Below are 17625 nucleotides of genomic sequence, written 5' to 3'. Positions count from 1 at the left end.
TTTTAATTTTCGTGCACATTAAAAGCACCGCAAAAATTCAAGAACTTTCCAACTTGTTGACCTAGCTAGTTACGAGCCAAGGAGTGTCTGGTTGTTCCGATTAACCATACCTGACTGGGTTTCAGAGAGCCTAATTGCCTAGTCGCCTAGTCCCCCAATCCTAATTGACTTGACTGAGTAAATCTGTCAGACTGAATATGTTCATGAATGCGTTTGCACCGGACAGGATACGTGACCCAAGTAAAGAAAATCTGCCAAACCTTACAGTAAACTTATAGTTCAATTACTGAAAAAAAAAATATACATATACTTTCCGAAATTTCTTATTTGTTACGACACTGGTACATCGCATAGACAGGTCGGAAAGTTGTCTTGCCTTAGCAATTTTTCGAGTGCAGTGAAATCAGTGCCACTGAAAAGACACTTTCCAACCGAGCTTTCGTTATTACGGTCAATTTACCTGGCTCTCTTTTTTCTAGAGAGATTTCTGGATTGTGGGATTGATTTCGCTTAGAGATCTCGAACCGTATTTCAAGGGTTCAAATATTGTGAACCAGCAGACAGAGTATGCAGAATAAATGCGCATACTATATTCACTTTGAAAATCCCTGGTGATTCCTGCAATCTGACTGGGGTCACGAATCGCACCATTTCTTTTCTCTAACTCGCATGCATTTCCTAGCCAATGCAAAATAAACACTAAAACATAATAGTCAATCTAAATTTCCCCAGAACCTTTCTTTTTTTTCCATAATAGAACAGCACTCTGTAAATTTCTAATGTCGGTGTAGTTACTTAACAACCGCGCGACAAGAGCAAATTATAAATTGATGGCTGCAATGCAAATTTATTGAATTGATGAGAACTCTAGATATGAATTCAATTTCATGTTCACTTTGCAAAGAAAAGTGCCCTATAGGCTCGAGTTCACCTTAAAATTTTTTCATCAGCTTTCAACTTTTTAAAATCTACTATATTCTGATATACCCAATTTCCTACTCTCGATTCAAATTAGCTCAAGCGAGGCTGTTGGCAAATACGTGCAAAATGCGTAAGCAATGGCATTTGAAGTATTCTGTTTGGTGGAATTCCTACTGGTTTTGCCTCTCCAACCGTCAAAAGTTTGCTTACAAACGAAAGGTAACAACGTTGATTTAAATTTTAATTCAGATGCCCGTCTAGCATACAGGTAATTACGCAGAATGATTGAATATACACAGACTCCTCTCCAAGCGAATGGTCACAAAAATTTATTCTTTCACGCAAGATACCATATACCCACGCAAACACTTTCTCCGCTTTTTGTTCTAATTCCTCTGCATTTATTGTTGTATGCAACTACGTGCAAAATGTGTCAGCAATGACGTCTGAAGTATTCTGTTTGGTTTTACGCAAGAAACCGTATACCGACGCAGAGACTTTCTCTACTTTTTGTTCTAATTCCTCTGCTTTTGATAATAGGTTTGGAGCGTTATTTCATATATTGTTGTATGCCCTCCATTGCATAACCTTTACGTGTGCCATTTCTCATGTGCAGACGCACAGGATGTTGAGGCTCAAGCAGATCAATCATCGTTTGATATTCCACTTCCTCAGCTTCTCTTCGAAACAAAGCAACGCCAAAGGTGTGATTAGATGCAAATCAAAACTCTTCCGTCGCCGCGGTTCATTGTCTTCCTGAGGACACAAACCTATAATTTCTTTTCAGAAATATAATATGCGTGGGTTTTGTTGCATAAAACCATACACAAGATTATTGTAGAGCTACGTTAATGGTTACGGGATGTTTTGGTTCTGAGACAGCAGTATCTTTACTAATGGGACCTCAGACAATGGTTGCTCGAATAGAACTACCCTTGTCTAACAATTGTCTTTCAAGAAAGACATAGTGCAATTACTTACTTGAGATTAAATTGCCAGTATACGAAAGAAAGTTCAAAGTGAACAGATGGTTTGGAACTGCATTTCACTTCAAATAATTGCTTTTGCAATCCACAACTCTAAACTATTCTAATTTGTATCAATGACTCAAAACAAGCCAAAATTAGTCGCGTTTGAGCCTGTAATTATGCGGAACATTTTAGTTTCTGCACTTTCAATTACGTAAGGTCAGTTCACCGGCTATATAAACATGTTACTTGGATATCCAAGTAACGATGAAGGAGGAGGTTATTCAGTTCATATATTTCTTCTTCCAAAAAAAACTCATTTCCAATGTGAATGTTTTAAAAGCACTACTTAATAATCGGCCAAATGTAGGTCATGGGAGGTGGCGGTGAACGAGACTTGACATCAATGTTTCTCAATTAACTTCCTTTTAATTATGGAAATTGCAATAATTAGTCTACTTATCATCAACCCCGATCTTTATCAATTTGATGACTCTCAAGAATAATAAGCTATAGCCAAGAATAATAAGCTATAGCCAAGTTCTAACGTCAATCTAGGGTTTAGCGAATTTCTCTAAGCAAGGTCAATTTATTGTGTGTGTAATAAGAACAAAAAAATTACTGTGGATACGAATTGCACCAGACATCGAATTAAATTTTTCTGCTCTTTCACAATCTACTGTGATTTTGAATGGAGAAACCAAACATTATCTACCTTAAAAGGGTCAGTAAAACTGCCAAGAAAAATAGCACCCAGTTATAGTATCTATAAGTTTTCAAACGACGCAAAAGATTAGCTTACTTCGTTTCGAGCTTGATTCGTTTTAGTCAGAGTAAAATATTGTGAGGGCTGGGGTAGGAAACCTCACTAAGACTCTGTTGATATGATTGGCTCTCAAGAAAACAAAAAGCGAGCTGTGATTGATGCATTATTTTCTTATCAAGTGGGAACGTCACACACCCATATAAAAATGGTAAAAATAGGCTTCCCATAGAATCGAAGCAGGTTTAAGCGGGGGAAAGAGAGTGTGGCGTGCCCAGACCAAGGAGCCTCGTTTTTACAATGCGTACAAGAGAAATGTTACTATGTGCAGCGGGAAGTATATTCAATGACCTCAGCAAGTACATGTTTTCATTTTCTCTCCTATTTTTGATGGAGGTAGTGGAACTTTCAGCTGTAGACACTGGACTTATAATACTCATTGGACAAATTGTTGACGCGTTGACTTCAGTAATCTCTGGTTACCTTGGTGATATGGTTAATATACCCGTTCTTTCACAGAAAATTGGAATGCGAAAATCTTGGCATCTCCTGGCAACGGTTTTTATGGGCATCGTAGTTCCTCTCTGCATCAACCGTTGCATTCTCTGTGGTGGAAGACATCAAACATGGCTTCCCACCGTCTATTACGGTTTCTTGTTCTCACTGTATAACATGTGTTTCAGCGTGGTGGAGATAAATCACCTGGCTTTCATCACAACTTCAGCTGGGTCGGTTGAGGAACGAACAGATCTTAGCGCCATCAGGTTTGCTATTTATTTATACACTCAACTGTTCACTCATTTTGTTTGGCTCTTACTAAAGTTCTACTGGAGGACAGACGCATAGTTTACGTTGCCATCCGCACAATTTTGGCTTTTTATTATCTAAAACAAACAGATTACATGTTGACGTGGATTTACAGTTAAAGATCACATAATATGTCAAAATGTGGTAAGAACATCAGTTATACACTCGGCTGCGCCTCGTGTGCCACGAGCACATTTTGACGGCACCTTTGATCTGTAACTAAACGGAAGCACGTCATAATGTAATAATTTTGCTAGTCAGATGATGACGCAAAGTTTTTATTTCATAATCAGACTCTCTTGAAGTTACTTTTCACTACAACTCTAATGGAAGCGTAAATCGGTTGACTTAAGTACCATTGCCTCTTGCTTCGTAAAAGTCAGAAAAAATAATAATTTAATGAAAAACCTTCTACCTATGCGTAAGTCTGCTCAGAACTCCATTTTAATTGCTCACACATGTGAAATTAAGCTTTGTACAGATTCATCAGTTTTTATCGTGCATTCAGCCGTTTATTGACCTTACTGGCCATAAAAGACTGCAACTTGTATTCCTGTGTGAGGCTTTAGGTTTCGTGTCAATTGCTCCAATTATAACACCCTAGGAAGTTTCAAGCGGTCAATTACGCAGGGATTTACTTTTGAGATTGCATTTAAGGACAGCATCAAGTTACCTTTTACATGATTCAAGATAATTATGTTGAATCTTTATCCAACTAATTTGCGAAGTTTTCATATAGACTGGTTGGGTCTACTTTCTTTTTTTAAATGCGGACAAGAGAACAGCTATTGCGCGCGGTAGGAAATTTATTCAAAGACGTCTGCCGGCAGCTTAATTTTTCATTTAAAAGTTTTCTCTCAAAGAATCCCGGTGGGCGAAAATCTTGGCACCTTTTTATAACGGTTTTAATGAGCATTATAATTCCTTTTTTTTTCATCGCTGTTTTCTTTGTAATAGAAATCATGGTGGGTGGCTTTCAATTGTCTATTACATCTTCTTGATCTCGGTGTACCACATTTGTTTGAGCATTGTGGAGATAAATTATCTTGATTACAACTGTAACTGAATCCGTTAAGAATGTACAGTTTTATTGGTGCCATAAAGTTTGCTTCAAGAGACTTTTTTTAAGACACAGTTCAAACGGCAATCGTATTTGTTTTAAATATACTTGTATAAACACTTGTATGACTTTTATATAACTCAACTCAAGCACGGACACTCTGAGGTCGTTTTTTCCGAAGTTATCCTGTAGAAATGATAAACGTGACATCTAAGAACAATTTTCCTTACTCTTCTCTTTTTCTTGTTCAAAAGGACAATGTTCAGCTTCCTTAGTGGTATTTACATATACGTGATCGCCTGGGGCCTTTTCGGACAAGACAATAGCGATACTCTGGGACCCCAGAGCCTTCCAAATTTTGTGGTAAGCGCAGCTTCGTTAATAATTCTATGCTACGATATGCTTTGACAAACAGGCGGAAGCTCAATACAATGAAATTTTAAAAAAACGCAATTAAAAAACGGATCGGAGAAATTTGGTTTTCTCTTGCTGCACTGCCTGACAGCCTTTCAGCCTCCTTCCACACATCTCTGCTGGCATCAAAAACCTTTTTTTTTGTCCTTAACCTTTCAACTTTCAAGATCTGATTATCAATTCTCTCTTGGAGCTGCTTTGCATTTCCTTGTAAATTAATTTTGAGAATTTAGTGTTAGATCAAGATAAAAACTTCTCCCTGATAAGTATGAGTATTCTCATCAGCTGTTGGCTGGATAGCGTATGTTTACAACAGGGAGAGGTTAAAAGTTAATCATTTCTGGGAGTTAAAGGGTTAAGATGCTAGTTGATTAATTTTTTTCTAAACAGCACCTCTCGTGGATTGCTACTGGGACAGGACTCTTCTTTGCAGCCATCTTCCACATTGGTACAAAGGAACCTCAACAATGTCAGAATAAAGAAAGCGCCACAACGGATTGTACGGTAAGACAGGAAGCAAAAAAGATATTTCCTTTTCTTTTCAGATATAGGTCATACAAAAGCTTATTTTTGCGTTCGGAAAGCAGACAACACTATGGAGCTAAGAGCGGCGCGCTTGCGCGACTGTTTCTTCGTTCTTCATTTGATTTATCTTAAAGAGCTCTATTAATCTGAACGGGTCTTGAAGTTACATAGCATGACCAGAGGGATAGAGGTATGGTCTACACATTATCTAAAGAACCTTCAATTCACTCTGGCCACTTTCCCGTTATTTTGCAGAAAGCTTCTGAAAAATTCATTTAAGAGTTTGTACCCGAAAATGCAAGTAAGTCTACGGATATGTACTGTGGTGTATTATCTTAAAACCATCGTTTTTTCTGTTAAATTGCAGATGTAACGTCCTCTCTGACATCAAACTAAACTACATATATGAAAAACGCTACTCGTCATATTAAGGGGGAAAGGTCTTATTTATGCATGGAGCTTCTTAATATCTAGTGTATTGTTGCCTCGGTAATTTTGAGAATCTATTGGCCATGACTGTGTGCAGGCATGCCTCAAGTTTGATACAGGTGGTCCAGTCTGGAGACAGCACCAATCTTACTTGAAATGTTTAGACAACCTCCTCTTTAAAGCAAAGTATCTAGTTCAGAAGCGCATGTCGACTGGAGATTAAGATTAGTGGTGACAGTTAGGATATCCAACCCTCAAACTCCAGTTATTTCCAGACTGCATTCCGCCAAGAGGCTAAATGTCGACTACGTTAGTAGCTCGAGTTTTACTTCGAAGAAACAGCTTAGTAGATGGTGAGGATAATGCAAGGAATTTCATCCGTAAACCTAGCCTTCTAAGGATCGTCTTTTCGGAGAACTTTACTATAACTTTTTTTTCCAGCGCAGCGCAAAACCTTTAGCTTAGCTTGGGTTACTCAGATTTTTCACTTACAAGTTCCAACGGGAAAAGAAGTACAACAAAAACAAACGAGAAGAAGTCCAGATATCCCGTGTTATAAAAATATTATTGAGATCATTTTGAGGGAATAAATGTTAATAGTTGATCCGACAAAGAGTTAAGACATGTTCCTGAAGGTGACATGATTTAGTTCTATCGTTGAGCCCTGAGACAGAAAAAACAGACGTTCGTTAATTGCTTGTTTTGTTTGTTTTTGCTCAAGATTCTAGACGGACCAGTCTTGCTTTTAAGTTTACTAACATGGTTATGGCTTCAACTGAATATGAAGAACATCAAAATGAGATGGACGGAAATGGAGAAACCAAAAGCCATGAATTGCGTGTCAGAAAACGGAGTCTTCTGCAGAAGTTTGCTGTTGCTATGTTTGCCGACGGGAAAACTGATCTAGAAGTACAGCATTTTGATAGTGAACGCAAGAAGAGTCTACGAACGCTTGATTTTGACGACATCCTGTTGAGACTACAACACGAAGAGCACGAACAACCAACATGTTTTGGTGCCATGGAAAATCAAGTTACAATGGACGGTATAGCCGATGATCATTCAACCGATGAAGAGTCGTGGAACACCAGGCAAGGAGAGATCAAAAACACTACTGAAAAAGGTATGTGGAAAATGACCATCAGCGCAGCCCCCAAGACATCTTTTTGTATCGTACCTAAGCAAAGAAAATATGGAATGGTGCTTTTTCCGGATGATGGTAAATTTGGGCTCTCTAACTCTGGATTTGAAGATGATGGAGGTGATGATGATAAGAAGGAAAGCCTTTGCGGTACATCAGTTAGGAAGCAAAGAAAGTCTGTGACTTTCGATCCTTCTGGATTTCTGGAAATGCCGCCAATGAATGGAACAGAACGACAGGAATTAAATCTCGATCACACGCCTGACAACAAAACGAGTCTGGATGAAAGTATGCAAGATTTTCCAAAACAACCCGTCAGAAAAATCGAAAGAATAGAAGGTTGCGATAGCACTAATAATTCCGTAACTTCAGCGGATAACCCTGATCTTCTTGGTGTCCCTGTTCAATCGACAAGTTCTATATCTGAGGGAAGACGTCCAAAAGGAATCAAAAACTGGCTAAAAGATCCAAACGTGTACATGGTAAACCCTTGTGTTTCCAATAATCTTTGTATGTTGATTTAGTTGACTCTCTTTGATGTTTTTCTCGTATTTTAATTTTCAGGTAGCCATTATCTTTACATGTACACGCCTTGCGCAGGACTCTGTAAACAGTTATTTACCGCTCTTCCTCACAGAGAGATTATCATTCCCCAAGGTATAGTTCAATCTGAAGTGCTCAGTTGTTTTCAAACTTATTAATAATTATAATAATATCATCGTATTTTTTTCCTGAATCAGGCAGCTACCGCTTATTTCCCACTCGTCCTCCTAACCAGCGGCTCTATAGCGAGTTCAACGTGTAAGAAACTGAAAAGGAAAATTGGAAGTAAGGTAAGACCTAGATTAACAGCTTCTTCTAGCTGGTCATTCTAAGTTTGTGTTAGTGGAATTGCATTGATTACGCCAAACGTCGGCTTATCTACTGGTTGATGATGAGTGGCTGAGAGGGGCAATAAATCAACGATCATCTTAATGGCTTTAATTAACTTTACTCGACAAATGAACCATCTTTCCTCAGGTTTCAAGTTTTACTCAAAGGATTCTCAGATCTTTTTTTGTGTCTTGCTTGTTACAGAACCAAGAAAAACTTTATTTGTTAACTTAGTCTTAGTAACTTTCATACTTTCATTGATATGCACATCATAGTGGAGCTACCTTCTGGCAAGTTTATTAGTGATGGGTGGCGCTGTTTGGAGCTATTTTCAAACCTTCTCCATCAGACAATTAACTTATGCACCAGTGGTTATGATAGGAAGCGGTCTGTCCATAATGTACGTCATGGCACTGGTCTTCATCACCGAGCTGATCGGGGAAAATAGGGTTAGTGTTTTGAAACAAGTTTTAATGGTCTAGAGGAGAGACGCAAAATCAGCTCAGTTCAGTTACAGTGCATTTTCAATCAGCCATTTTTGAAATTGAAATGACATGAAAGTTGTCTTGAATGTCGCAAAACAAAATCCAAACTCATCCCAACTCTTTGTCAGAACGAAATAAAATCTTACAAGTAGCTACTGAGAATTTCAAGTAAATACAGTTAGATCGCCTGAAGTTTGGGAAATTTCGATTTACATCTGATCAGTTGAGAGATTGTCGCGAGTTTTCAAGGCCAATCACAGAGGGTACTGAAAAAGAACCGTTTCAGTCGCGGACTAGTTCTGAAACTTGATTATACCATGATTAGTGTGCATATTTTCCATAGTGCTCTCTATAAATTTACCATGACACTAATAGGGATAATTATTCGAACAATTAAGACCTTTATTTTGATTGGCGATCATTTACCTTTTTCTCTCTTGTCGTAAATGTTTGATTCAGCAGTGACACTGGGAGGAGAAATTAAAGACCTGTCGGTCTTAGGCCTGGGGGTAAAGAGTTAAAAATTACGTAAATGTTAGTACCAATGTTGGTTTCCCATCTGAGATCAATGAGTTGATACGGTGATTTCCTGTCAGGAAACCAGTGGATCAGTGTTTTCCATTATCACTGTAATCGCCAGAATCTCAAAGGGTGCTCTTATCATTGGTATACAGGAATTTTATCCAGAAGAAAGGTTAGTCTATCAAATCTTTATTGTAATTTACCCTAGAAAGAACAAGAAACATGGTATTTAAAACGTTTAGATGACCGGCCGATTTGTTAAAACTCGAAAAGTATATTCAACATGTTTGTCTTCACCAGCTTGACACGGCCACCGTTGACAATTTGAAACTTCAATAACGGTTTTAAAATTACGCACGATTTAGTAAACCCCTCAATTCCTTTATTCATTTTAGAACCAGCTCAAATGAGGCGGTTAGCAACTATGTACGGCATGTGTTTGTAATGGCGCCTGGAGTATTAACGCTGGTGGGATTCTTGCTGGTTTTGTTTTTCCAACCATCTAACTTTATCTGCAAAAGTAAAGGTAAGTACATTGTCAAGCTGTTACACGTCTATAACTTGGGTAACGTAATGAGAATAACTACAAATACTCTGAATTACCCCCTGACGCAATGGTGTCAAGCGTTCTTTTGTTTAAACTAGTAATCTTACCAAATAACACAAGCCTGTGTAAATGCATTTACTTCGTGATGGTTTTGTATCTATGTAGTACTGCTATCCATGCTAAGTTAATAAGACGGTTTTAAACTTAGAGCTTCATGTTTGTTAGTCAGTATTACACGTGGTTGTCTTTGTTGTCAACGAAAACGTCTGTCAATTTGTACTTCCAGTTTCAGAAGATGTTGAGGCTCTACACGGCCAATCGTCGTTTGATGTTCAAGTTAACCAATGTCCATCGGGAGTCAAAGCAACGTCAGGCCACAGCTTGGATGATAGTCACAATACCTCCATCGTGGTTGTGGATTCTTGTTCTGAGGACTCTAAACTTTGAATTCTTTGAAAATTGCATTATGTGTAGACGCTCTGTCGACCTACTTAAAGGTCATTGCACAGAAATGCCCACGATTTCGACCTATACGACCCATAACTGTTTTATTTTTAACGATCAAGTTAAAATCAAAGAGATTGTAAAGTTCATTTCCATCTGTTGTTCTTTAGATTTTAGGAAAAACTCTTTCACATGATCATGAAAAGTTTTGCAATCGTAGAATTCCGTAAAATAAAAGGAGACAAGTCGTAACTTCTCGCACCGAGATGAACAGGAGTCCACTTTTCCTAAATTTTTTTATGAATAGTGATCTTGTCTTTTTAAAGATAATAATAGTGTAGTATCTTAGTTGAAAACGAGTCTATCTATTTTCAAAATTTTTTAGATTTTCTTCTTTTCTATTGATAGCTAAATGTTTGCTCGGAAAACTGTTCACATCTCGGAACAAATAATGTGAACCGCTTAGATCAATCGCGGACAAGCAAAAGTTTTCATACATTATAGCTACGTGTATTACGACATTCTTGGTTTTGAAGAACTGCTATGGTCATGTTCACAGTCTTAATTACATAACACTCGAAGGGTTAACACTCGAAACGTCAGCTTTGAAACTCTGTAAGGTGGCCAATTTACATTATAAACTCAGTTATAAATAAAACCAAGTAATATAAGTCAACATACGTGTTTTTTTGTTCCAGGTGAACGAACCTGGCATAGCTTCAAGCTAGCTAATTTGAGCATGCGTAGTAAGAGTACGGCCGAGTACGACTCGCTCTGACGAAGGGTTAACACTCGAAACGTCAGTTTTGAAACTCTCTACCGTGACCAATTTACATTATCAACTCAATTATAAATAAATCCAAATTATCTTTACGTACGTGCTTGTTTGTTTCTTCCGGGCGATCGAACCTGACAGAGCTTCGAGCTAGCTAGTTTGAGCGTGCGTAGTAAGAGTATGGCTAGGGGCGAATGAGGAAATCAGGACCTTTTGTCTCCAATGGCTTTCCATTTCTTTTTCTATGTTGAAAGGTTTGAATTCTACGGTTGCGTGGCATCAAAATTTGTCGCAAGAAAGGGTTCCTTTCTCGTTTAATGTACGTGGACATTAAAAGCACCGCAAAAATTCAAGAACTTTCCAACTTGTTGACCTTGCTAGCTATGAGCCAAGGAGTGTCTGTTTGTTCCAATTCACCAAACCTGACTAGGTTTCAGAGAGCCTAATTGACTAGTTGTCCAGTCCCTCAAGTCTAATTGACTTGATTGAGTAAACCTGTCAGACTGAATATGTTCATGAATGCGTTTACACAGGACAGGATACGTGACCCAAGGAAAGAAAATCTTCCAAAACTTACAATAAACTTACAGCTCAATTACTGAAAAAAAACCATACACTTTCCGAAATTTCTTATTGGATTTATGATGAATCGAAATATGAATTCAATTTCGTGTTCACTTTGCACAGAAAAGTTCCCTTTTGGCTCGAGTTCACCTTTACAATTTTTTTCTACTGCTTTGAACTTTTTAAAATCTACTATATTCTGATTTACCCAATTTCCTGCACTCGATTCAAATAAGCTCAAACGAGGCTGTTGGCAAATACGTGCAAAATGTGTTAGCAATGGCGTCTGAAGTATTCTGTTTGGTATTCCTACTGGTTTTGCTTCTCCAACCGTCAAAAGTTTGCTTTGAAACGAAAGGTAACAACGTTGATTTATATTTAAATTCACATGCCTGTCCCATTACTCCTGTGCAGACACACAGGATTTTGAGGCTCAAGCAGATCAATTATCGTTTGATGTTCCACTTCCTCAGCTTCTCTCCGAAACAAAGCAACGCTAAAGGTGTGGTTAAATGCAAATAAAAACTCTTCCATCGCTGCGATTCATTCTTTTTCTGAGGACACAAAACTATAATTTCTTTTCAGAAATATAATATGCGTGGGTTTTGTTACACAGACCATACACAAGGTTATGGTAGAGTTACGTTAATGGTTACGGAATGTTTTAGTTCTGAGACGGCAGTATCTTTACTGATGGAGATCTCAGATAATTGTTGCCCGAACAGAACTATCTTGTCTAACAATAGTGCAATCACTTGCTTGAGATTGAAATGCCAGCTTACGAAAGAAAATTGACAGTGAGCAGATGGTTTGAAACTGCATTTCACTTCAAATAATTGCTCTTGCAATCCACAACTCTAGATTATTCTAAATTGTATCAATGACTCAAAACCAGCCAAAATCCGTCAGTTCACTGGCTATATAAACATTTTACTTGGGTATCCAGGTAACGATAATTCCTTGTTCGAGGGAGGTTATTCAGTTCATATTTCTTCTTCCAAAGAGATGGTAAACTCATTTCCAATGTCAGTTTTCTAAAAGCACTAGTTAATAATCGGCCGAACGAGACTTAGTCGAATTTGCATCAGTGTCTCTCAATCAACTTCCTTTTAATTACATAAATTGCAATAATTAGTCTAGTAATCATCAACCTCGATCTTTATTATATCAATTATATATTTTATCAATTTGATGACTAAAGAATAACAAGCTATAGCCAAGTTCAAGCGTCAAGCTATGGTTTAGCGAATTCCTCTAAGAAAGGTCAATTTATTATGTGTGTAATAAGAACAAAAAGGTTATTGTGGATACGAACTGCACCAGAAATCCAATTTAATTTTAGTGGTCTTTCACAATCTACTGTGATATTCAAAGGAGAAACCAAACATCATATATCCTGAAAAAAAATTCAGTAAAACCGTCAAGAAAAGAAGCACTCAGTTATAGTATCTAGGTTTTCAAAGGACGCAAAAGATTAACTTAATGATTTTCTAGCTTGATTCGTTTTACTCAGAGTAAAATATTGTGAGGGCCGGGTTAGGAAACCTCATTAAGACTATATTGATATGATTGGCTATCTGGAAAAAAAAAGAGCAAGCTGTGATTGGTGCATTATTTCCTTATCAAGTGGGAACGTCACACACCCATATAAAAGTGGAAGAAATGGGCTTCTCATAGAATCGAAGCATTCTTTAGTGGGGGAGAGAGAGTGGCGTGTCCAGACCAAGGAGACTCGTTTTTACATTGCACACAAGAGAAATGTTCTTGTGTTCAGCGGGAAGTATATTCAATGACCTCTGCAAGTGCATGTTTTCATTTTCACTTTCAGCTGCAGACACTGGACTTATAATACTCATTAGACAAATTGTCGACGCGTTGACTTCAGTAATCTCTGGTTACCTCAGCGATATGGTTAAAGTACCCGTTCTTTAACAGAAATTGGAATGCGAAAATCCTGGCATCTCATGGCAACGGTTTTTATGGGCATCGTAGTTCCCCTCTGTGTCAACCGTTGCATTCTCTGTAGTGGAAGTCATCAAACTTGGCTTCCCACCGTCTATTACGGCTTCTTGTTTTCACTGTATAACATATCTTTCAGCGTGATGGAGATAAATCACCTGGCTTTCATCACAACTTCAGCTGTGTAGGTTGAAGAACTAACAGATCTTAGCGCCATCAGGTTTGCTATTTTTAAAAGTATTATATTAAATTAAACTTAACTGTTCACCCATTTTGTTGGGCTCTTACCAAAGATCTATTGGAGGACAGACGCATAGTTTACGTCGCCATCCACACAATTTTGCTTTTTTTATCATCTAAAACAAACAGATTACATGTCAATGTGGATTTATACTTCAAGATCACATAATATGTCAAAATGTGGTAACAACATCAATTTTTCACTTGGTTGCGCCTCGTGTGCCACGAGCACCTTCTGACGCCATCTTTGATCTATAACAAAACGAAAGCACGTCATAATGTAATATTTTTGTTTATCAGATGATGACGCGAAGTTTTTATTTCATAATCAAACTCTCCCAAAGTTACTTTTCTCTGCAACGCCAATATAAGCGTAAGTCGGTTGACTTAAGTACCATTGCCTCTTGCTTCGTAAAAGTCATAAGAAATAACACTAATTTTATGAAAAACCTTCTACCTATGCGTATGTCTGTCAGACCTCCAGTTTTAGTGCTCACACATGTGAAATTAGGCTTGGTAAATATTCGTCAGTTTTTATCATACATTCAGCCGTTGATTGACCTTATTGGTCATAATAGCTGCAACTTGTATTCCTGTGCAAGTCTTCAAGTTTCGTGTCAATTGCTCCAATTATAACACCCCATGAAGTTTCAAGCAGCCAATTACGTAGGGATTTGTTTTTGAGGTTCCATTTAAGGACAGCATCAAGTTAACTTGTACATGATTCGAGATAATTATGTTGAATCTTTATTAAACTAATTTGCGAAGTTTTCATATAGACTGGTTGCGTCTACTTTCTGTTTAAATTGCGGACAAGAGAACAGCTATTGTGCGCGGTAGGAAATTTATTCAACGACTTCTGCCGGCAGCCTAATTTTTTATTTAAAAGTTTTCTTTCAAAGTATTCTGGCAGGCGAAAATCTTGGCACCTTTTGATAACAGTTTTAATGAGCATTATCCTTCCTTTTTTCTTTAACCGCTGTTTTCTTGAAATCATGGTGGGTGGCTTTCAATTGGATTCTTGATCTCGGTGTACAACATTTGTTTGAGCGTTGTGGGGGTAAATTACCTTTATTACAACTGTAACTGAATCCGTCGAGAATATACAGCTCTTAATGCCATGAAGTTTGCTTCAAGAAACCTTTTTTAAGACACGTAGTTCAAACGGCAATCATATTTGTTTTAATATACTTGTATAAATCACTTGTATGACTTTTATATAACTCAACTCAAGCACGGACATTCTGAGGCCGTTTTTTCCTAAAGTATCCTGTAGGAATGATAAACGTGACATCTAAGAACAATTCTTCTTCTTCTTCTCTTTTTCTTGTTCAAAAGGACAATGTTCAGCTTCCTTAGTGGTATTTACATATACGTGATCGCCTGGGGCCTTTTCGGACAAGACAATAGCGATACTCTGGGACCTTTACATTTCCTTGTAAATTAATTCTTGAGAATTTAGTGTTAGATCAAGATAAAAACTTCTATCTGATAAGTATGAGTATTTTCATCAGCTGTTGACTGGAGAATGTATGTTCACTACAGGGAGAGGTTACAAGTTAGTCATTTCTGGAAGTTAAGGGGTTGATTAATTCTTTTCTGAACAGTACCTCTCGTGGATTGCTACTGGAACAGGACTCTTCTTTGCAGCCATCTTCCACATTGGTACAAAGGAACCTAAAAAATGTCAGAGTTAAGAAACCACCACAATGGATCTTACGGTAAGACAGGAAACAAAAAGGATATTTCCTTTTCAAACAATGGTGGAGAAACCAAAAGCCATGAATTGCGCATCAGAAAACGAAGTCTTCCGCAGAAGTTTGCTGTTGCCATGTTTGCCGATGGGAAAATAGATAACATTGATCAAAATCATAAGAATCCAGAAAGTTAGGATACAAAAATACGAGTTGTTCTAGAAGTACAGCATCTTGATCGTGATCGCAAGAAGAGTCCACTAATGCTTGATTTTGACGGCATCCTGTTGATATTACAACACGAAGAGCACAAACGACCAACAGGTTTTGCTGTCATGGAAGACCAAGTTACAATGGACGGTAAAGCCGACGATCATGCAACTGATGAAGAGTTGTGGAACGCTAAACGAAAAGAAATCAAAAACACTACTGAAGAAGGTTTGTGGAAAAAGACCAAGGTTTGAAGATGATGGAGGTCATGATGATAAGAAGGAAAGCCTTTGCAGTACATCAGTTAGGAAGCGAAAAAAGTCTGTGACTTTCGATCTTTCTGGACTTCTTGAAATGCTGTCAGTGAACGGAACAGAACGACAGGGAAGAAATCCCGATCACACGCCTGACAACAAAACAATACGGCAGAAAAATCAAAAGAACAGAAGGTTGCGATACCACAGATAATTCGTTAACTTCAGGGGATAACCCTGATCTTCTTGGTCTCCCTGTTCAATCGGGAGTTCTCCATCTGAGGGAAGACGTCCAAAAGGAATCAAATACTGGCTAAAAGATCCACACGTGTACGTGGTAAACCCTCACGATTCAAACTATCCTTGTTTGTTGATTTAGTTGACTCTCTGTGACGTTTTTCTCGTGTTTTAATTCTCAGGTAGCCATTATCTTTACATGTACACGCCTTGTGCAGGACTCTGTAATACATAATTTACCGCTCTTTCTCACAGAGAGATTATCATTCCCCAAGGTATAGTTCAATCTGATGTGCTCAGTCGCTTTCACCTCTTTGATAACTATAATAATCTCATCGTATTTTTGTTCTGAATCAGGCAGCTACCGCTTATTTTCCACTCGTCCTCCTAACCAGTGGCTCTTTAGCGAGTTCAACGTGTAAGGAACCGAAAAGGAAAATTGAAAGTAAGGTAAGACCTAGATTAACAGCTTCTTCTAGCTAGTCATTCCACTTTTATGATAGTAGAAATGCATTGATTGCGCCAAACGTCAGTTTATCTCCTTGTTGATGTTGATTGGCTGAGAGGGGCAATAAATCAACGATCATCTTAATGGCTTTATTTAAGTTAACTCGACACATGAACCATCTTTTCGTCAAGTTACGATAGTCAGGAGTTCGATCCCTCAAAGGATTCTCAGATCTCTTTTTTTTGTGTCTTGCTTGTTACAGAACCAAGAACAACTTTATTTGTTAAATTAATCTTAGAAACTTTCATACTTTCCTTGATATCCACATCTAGTGGAGCTACCTTCTGGCAAGTTTATTTGTGACGGGTGGCGCTGTTTGGAGCTATTTTCAAACCTTCTCCACCAGACAACTTATGCACCAGTGGGTATGATAAGAAGTGGTCTGTCCATTATGTACTTCATGGCACTGGTCTTCATCACCGAGCTGATCGGGGAAAATAGGGTTAGTCTTCCGAAACAAGTTTAAATGGTTTCGAGGAGAGACTAAGTCGCAAACTCTGATCATTTCATTAGAGTGCATTTCCAACCAGCCATTTTTGAAACTGAAATGACATGAAAGTTTTTTTGAATGTCGCAAAACAAAATCCAAACTAATTACAACTCTTTGTCCGAACGAAATAAAATCTCACAAGCAGCTACTAAGAATATAAAGTAAATACAGTTAGATCGCCTGAAGTTTGGGAAATTTCGAGTTACATCTGATCGGTTGAGAGATTGTTGCGAGTTTTCAAGGCCAATCATAAGGGTAATGAAAAAGAACCGTTTCATTCGCGGACTAGTTCCGAAACTTGATTAACACCATGATCAGTGTGCAGATTTCCCATAGCGCTCTCTATCAATTTACCGTGATGCTAACAGGGAGATTTTTTCTAACAATCAAGACCTTTATTTTGATTGGCGATCATTTACCTTTTTCTCTTTTGACGTAAATGTTTGATTCAGCAGTGACACCGTGAGGAGAAATTAAAGACCTGCTGGTCTTAGGGGTAAAAAGTTAAAAAATTACGTTAATAATAGGACTAATGTTGGTTTCCCATCAGAGATCAATGAGTTAATACGGTATCTTCCTGTCAGGAAACCAGTGGATCAGTGTTTTCCATTATCACTGTAATCGCCAGAAACTCAAGCGGTGCGCTTATCATTGGTATACAGGAGTTTTATCCGGAAGAAAGGTTAGTCTATCAAATCTTTACTGTAATTTACCCTAGAAGGAACAAGAAACATGGTATTTAAAACGTTTAGATGACCAGCCGGTTTGTTAAAACTCGAAAAGTATATTCAACAG

At 37.9% G+C, this 17625-nt stretch overlaps 2 protein-coding genes, 1 long non-coding RNA gene and 1 pseudogene across 3 annotated transcripts; all 4 read left to right on the top strand.

Annotated features, from left to right (window-relative positions):
• Window positions 1–849: 849 nt before the first annotated feature.
• Window positions 850–2564, top strand: LOC149046610 (uncharacterized). The gene is made up of 2 exons (XR_016186232.1): window positions 850–1140; window positions 1538–2564. It is a non-coding gene; the product is annotated as an uncharacterized LOC149046610 (long non-coding RNA).
• Window positions 2565–2952: 388 nt separating this feature from the next.
• On the top strand, window positions 2953–5831 carry LOC149046609 (major facilitator superfamily domain-containing protein 12-like). Its single transcript, XM_089202615.1, has 4 exons — window positions 2953–3416; window positions 4774–4882; window positions 5324–5437; window positions 5826–5831. Exons 1-4 carry the CDS (start codon window positions 2953–2955, stop codon window positions 5829–5831), a joined length of 693 nt encoding a protein of 230 aa, XP_089058741.1.
• LOC113670106 (uncharacterized) lies at window positions 5342–10770 on the top strand. Its single transcript, XM_089205164.1, has 9 exons — window positions 5342–5437; window positions 5714–5759; window positions 6609–7510; window positions 7593–7685; window positions 7769–7861; window positions 8177–8350; window positions 8983–9080; window positions 9304–9434; window positions 9742–10770. The coding sequence occupies exons 3-9, from the start codon at window positions 6647–6649 to the stop codon at window positions 9900–9902; spliced, it is 1614 nt and encodes a 537-aa protein (XP_089061290.1). The 5' UTR covers window positions 5342–5437; window positions 5714–5759; window positions 6609–6646; the 3' UTR covers window positions 9903–10770.
• Window positions 10771–12987: 2217 nt separating this feature from the next.
• Window positions 12988–15134, top strand: LOC149046608 (major facilitator superfamily domain-containing protein 12-like; annotated as a pseudogene).
• Window positions 15135–17625: the final 2491 nt, after the last annotated feature.

The sequence above is a fragment of the Pocillopora damicornis genome, chromosome 4 (genome assembly GCF_964200805.1).
Source record: "Pocillopora damicornis chromosome 4, jaPocDami1.2, whole genome shotgun sequence".
Lineage (NCBI taxonomy): Eukaryota > Metazoa > Cnidaria > Anthozoa > Scleractinia > Pocilloporidae > Pocillopora > Pocillopora damicornis.
Note: the sequence above shows the minus strand (reverse complement) of the source record. Positions and strands in the feature narration are given on the sequence as shown.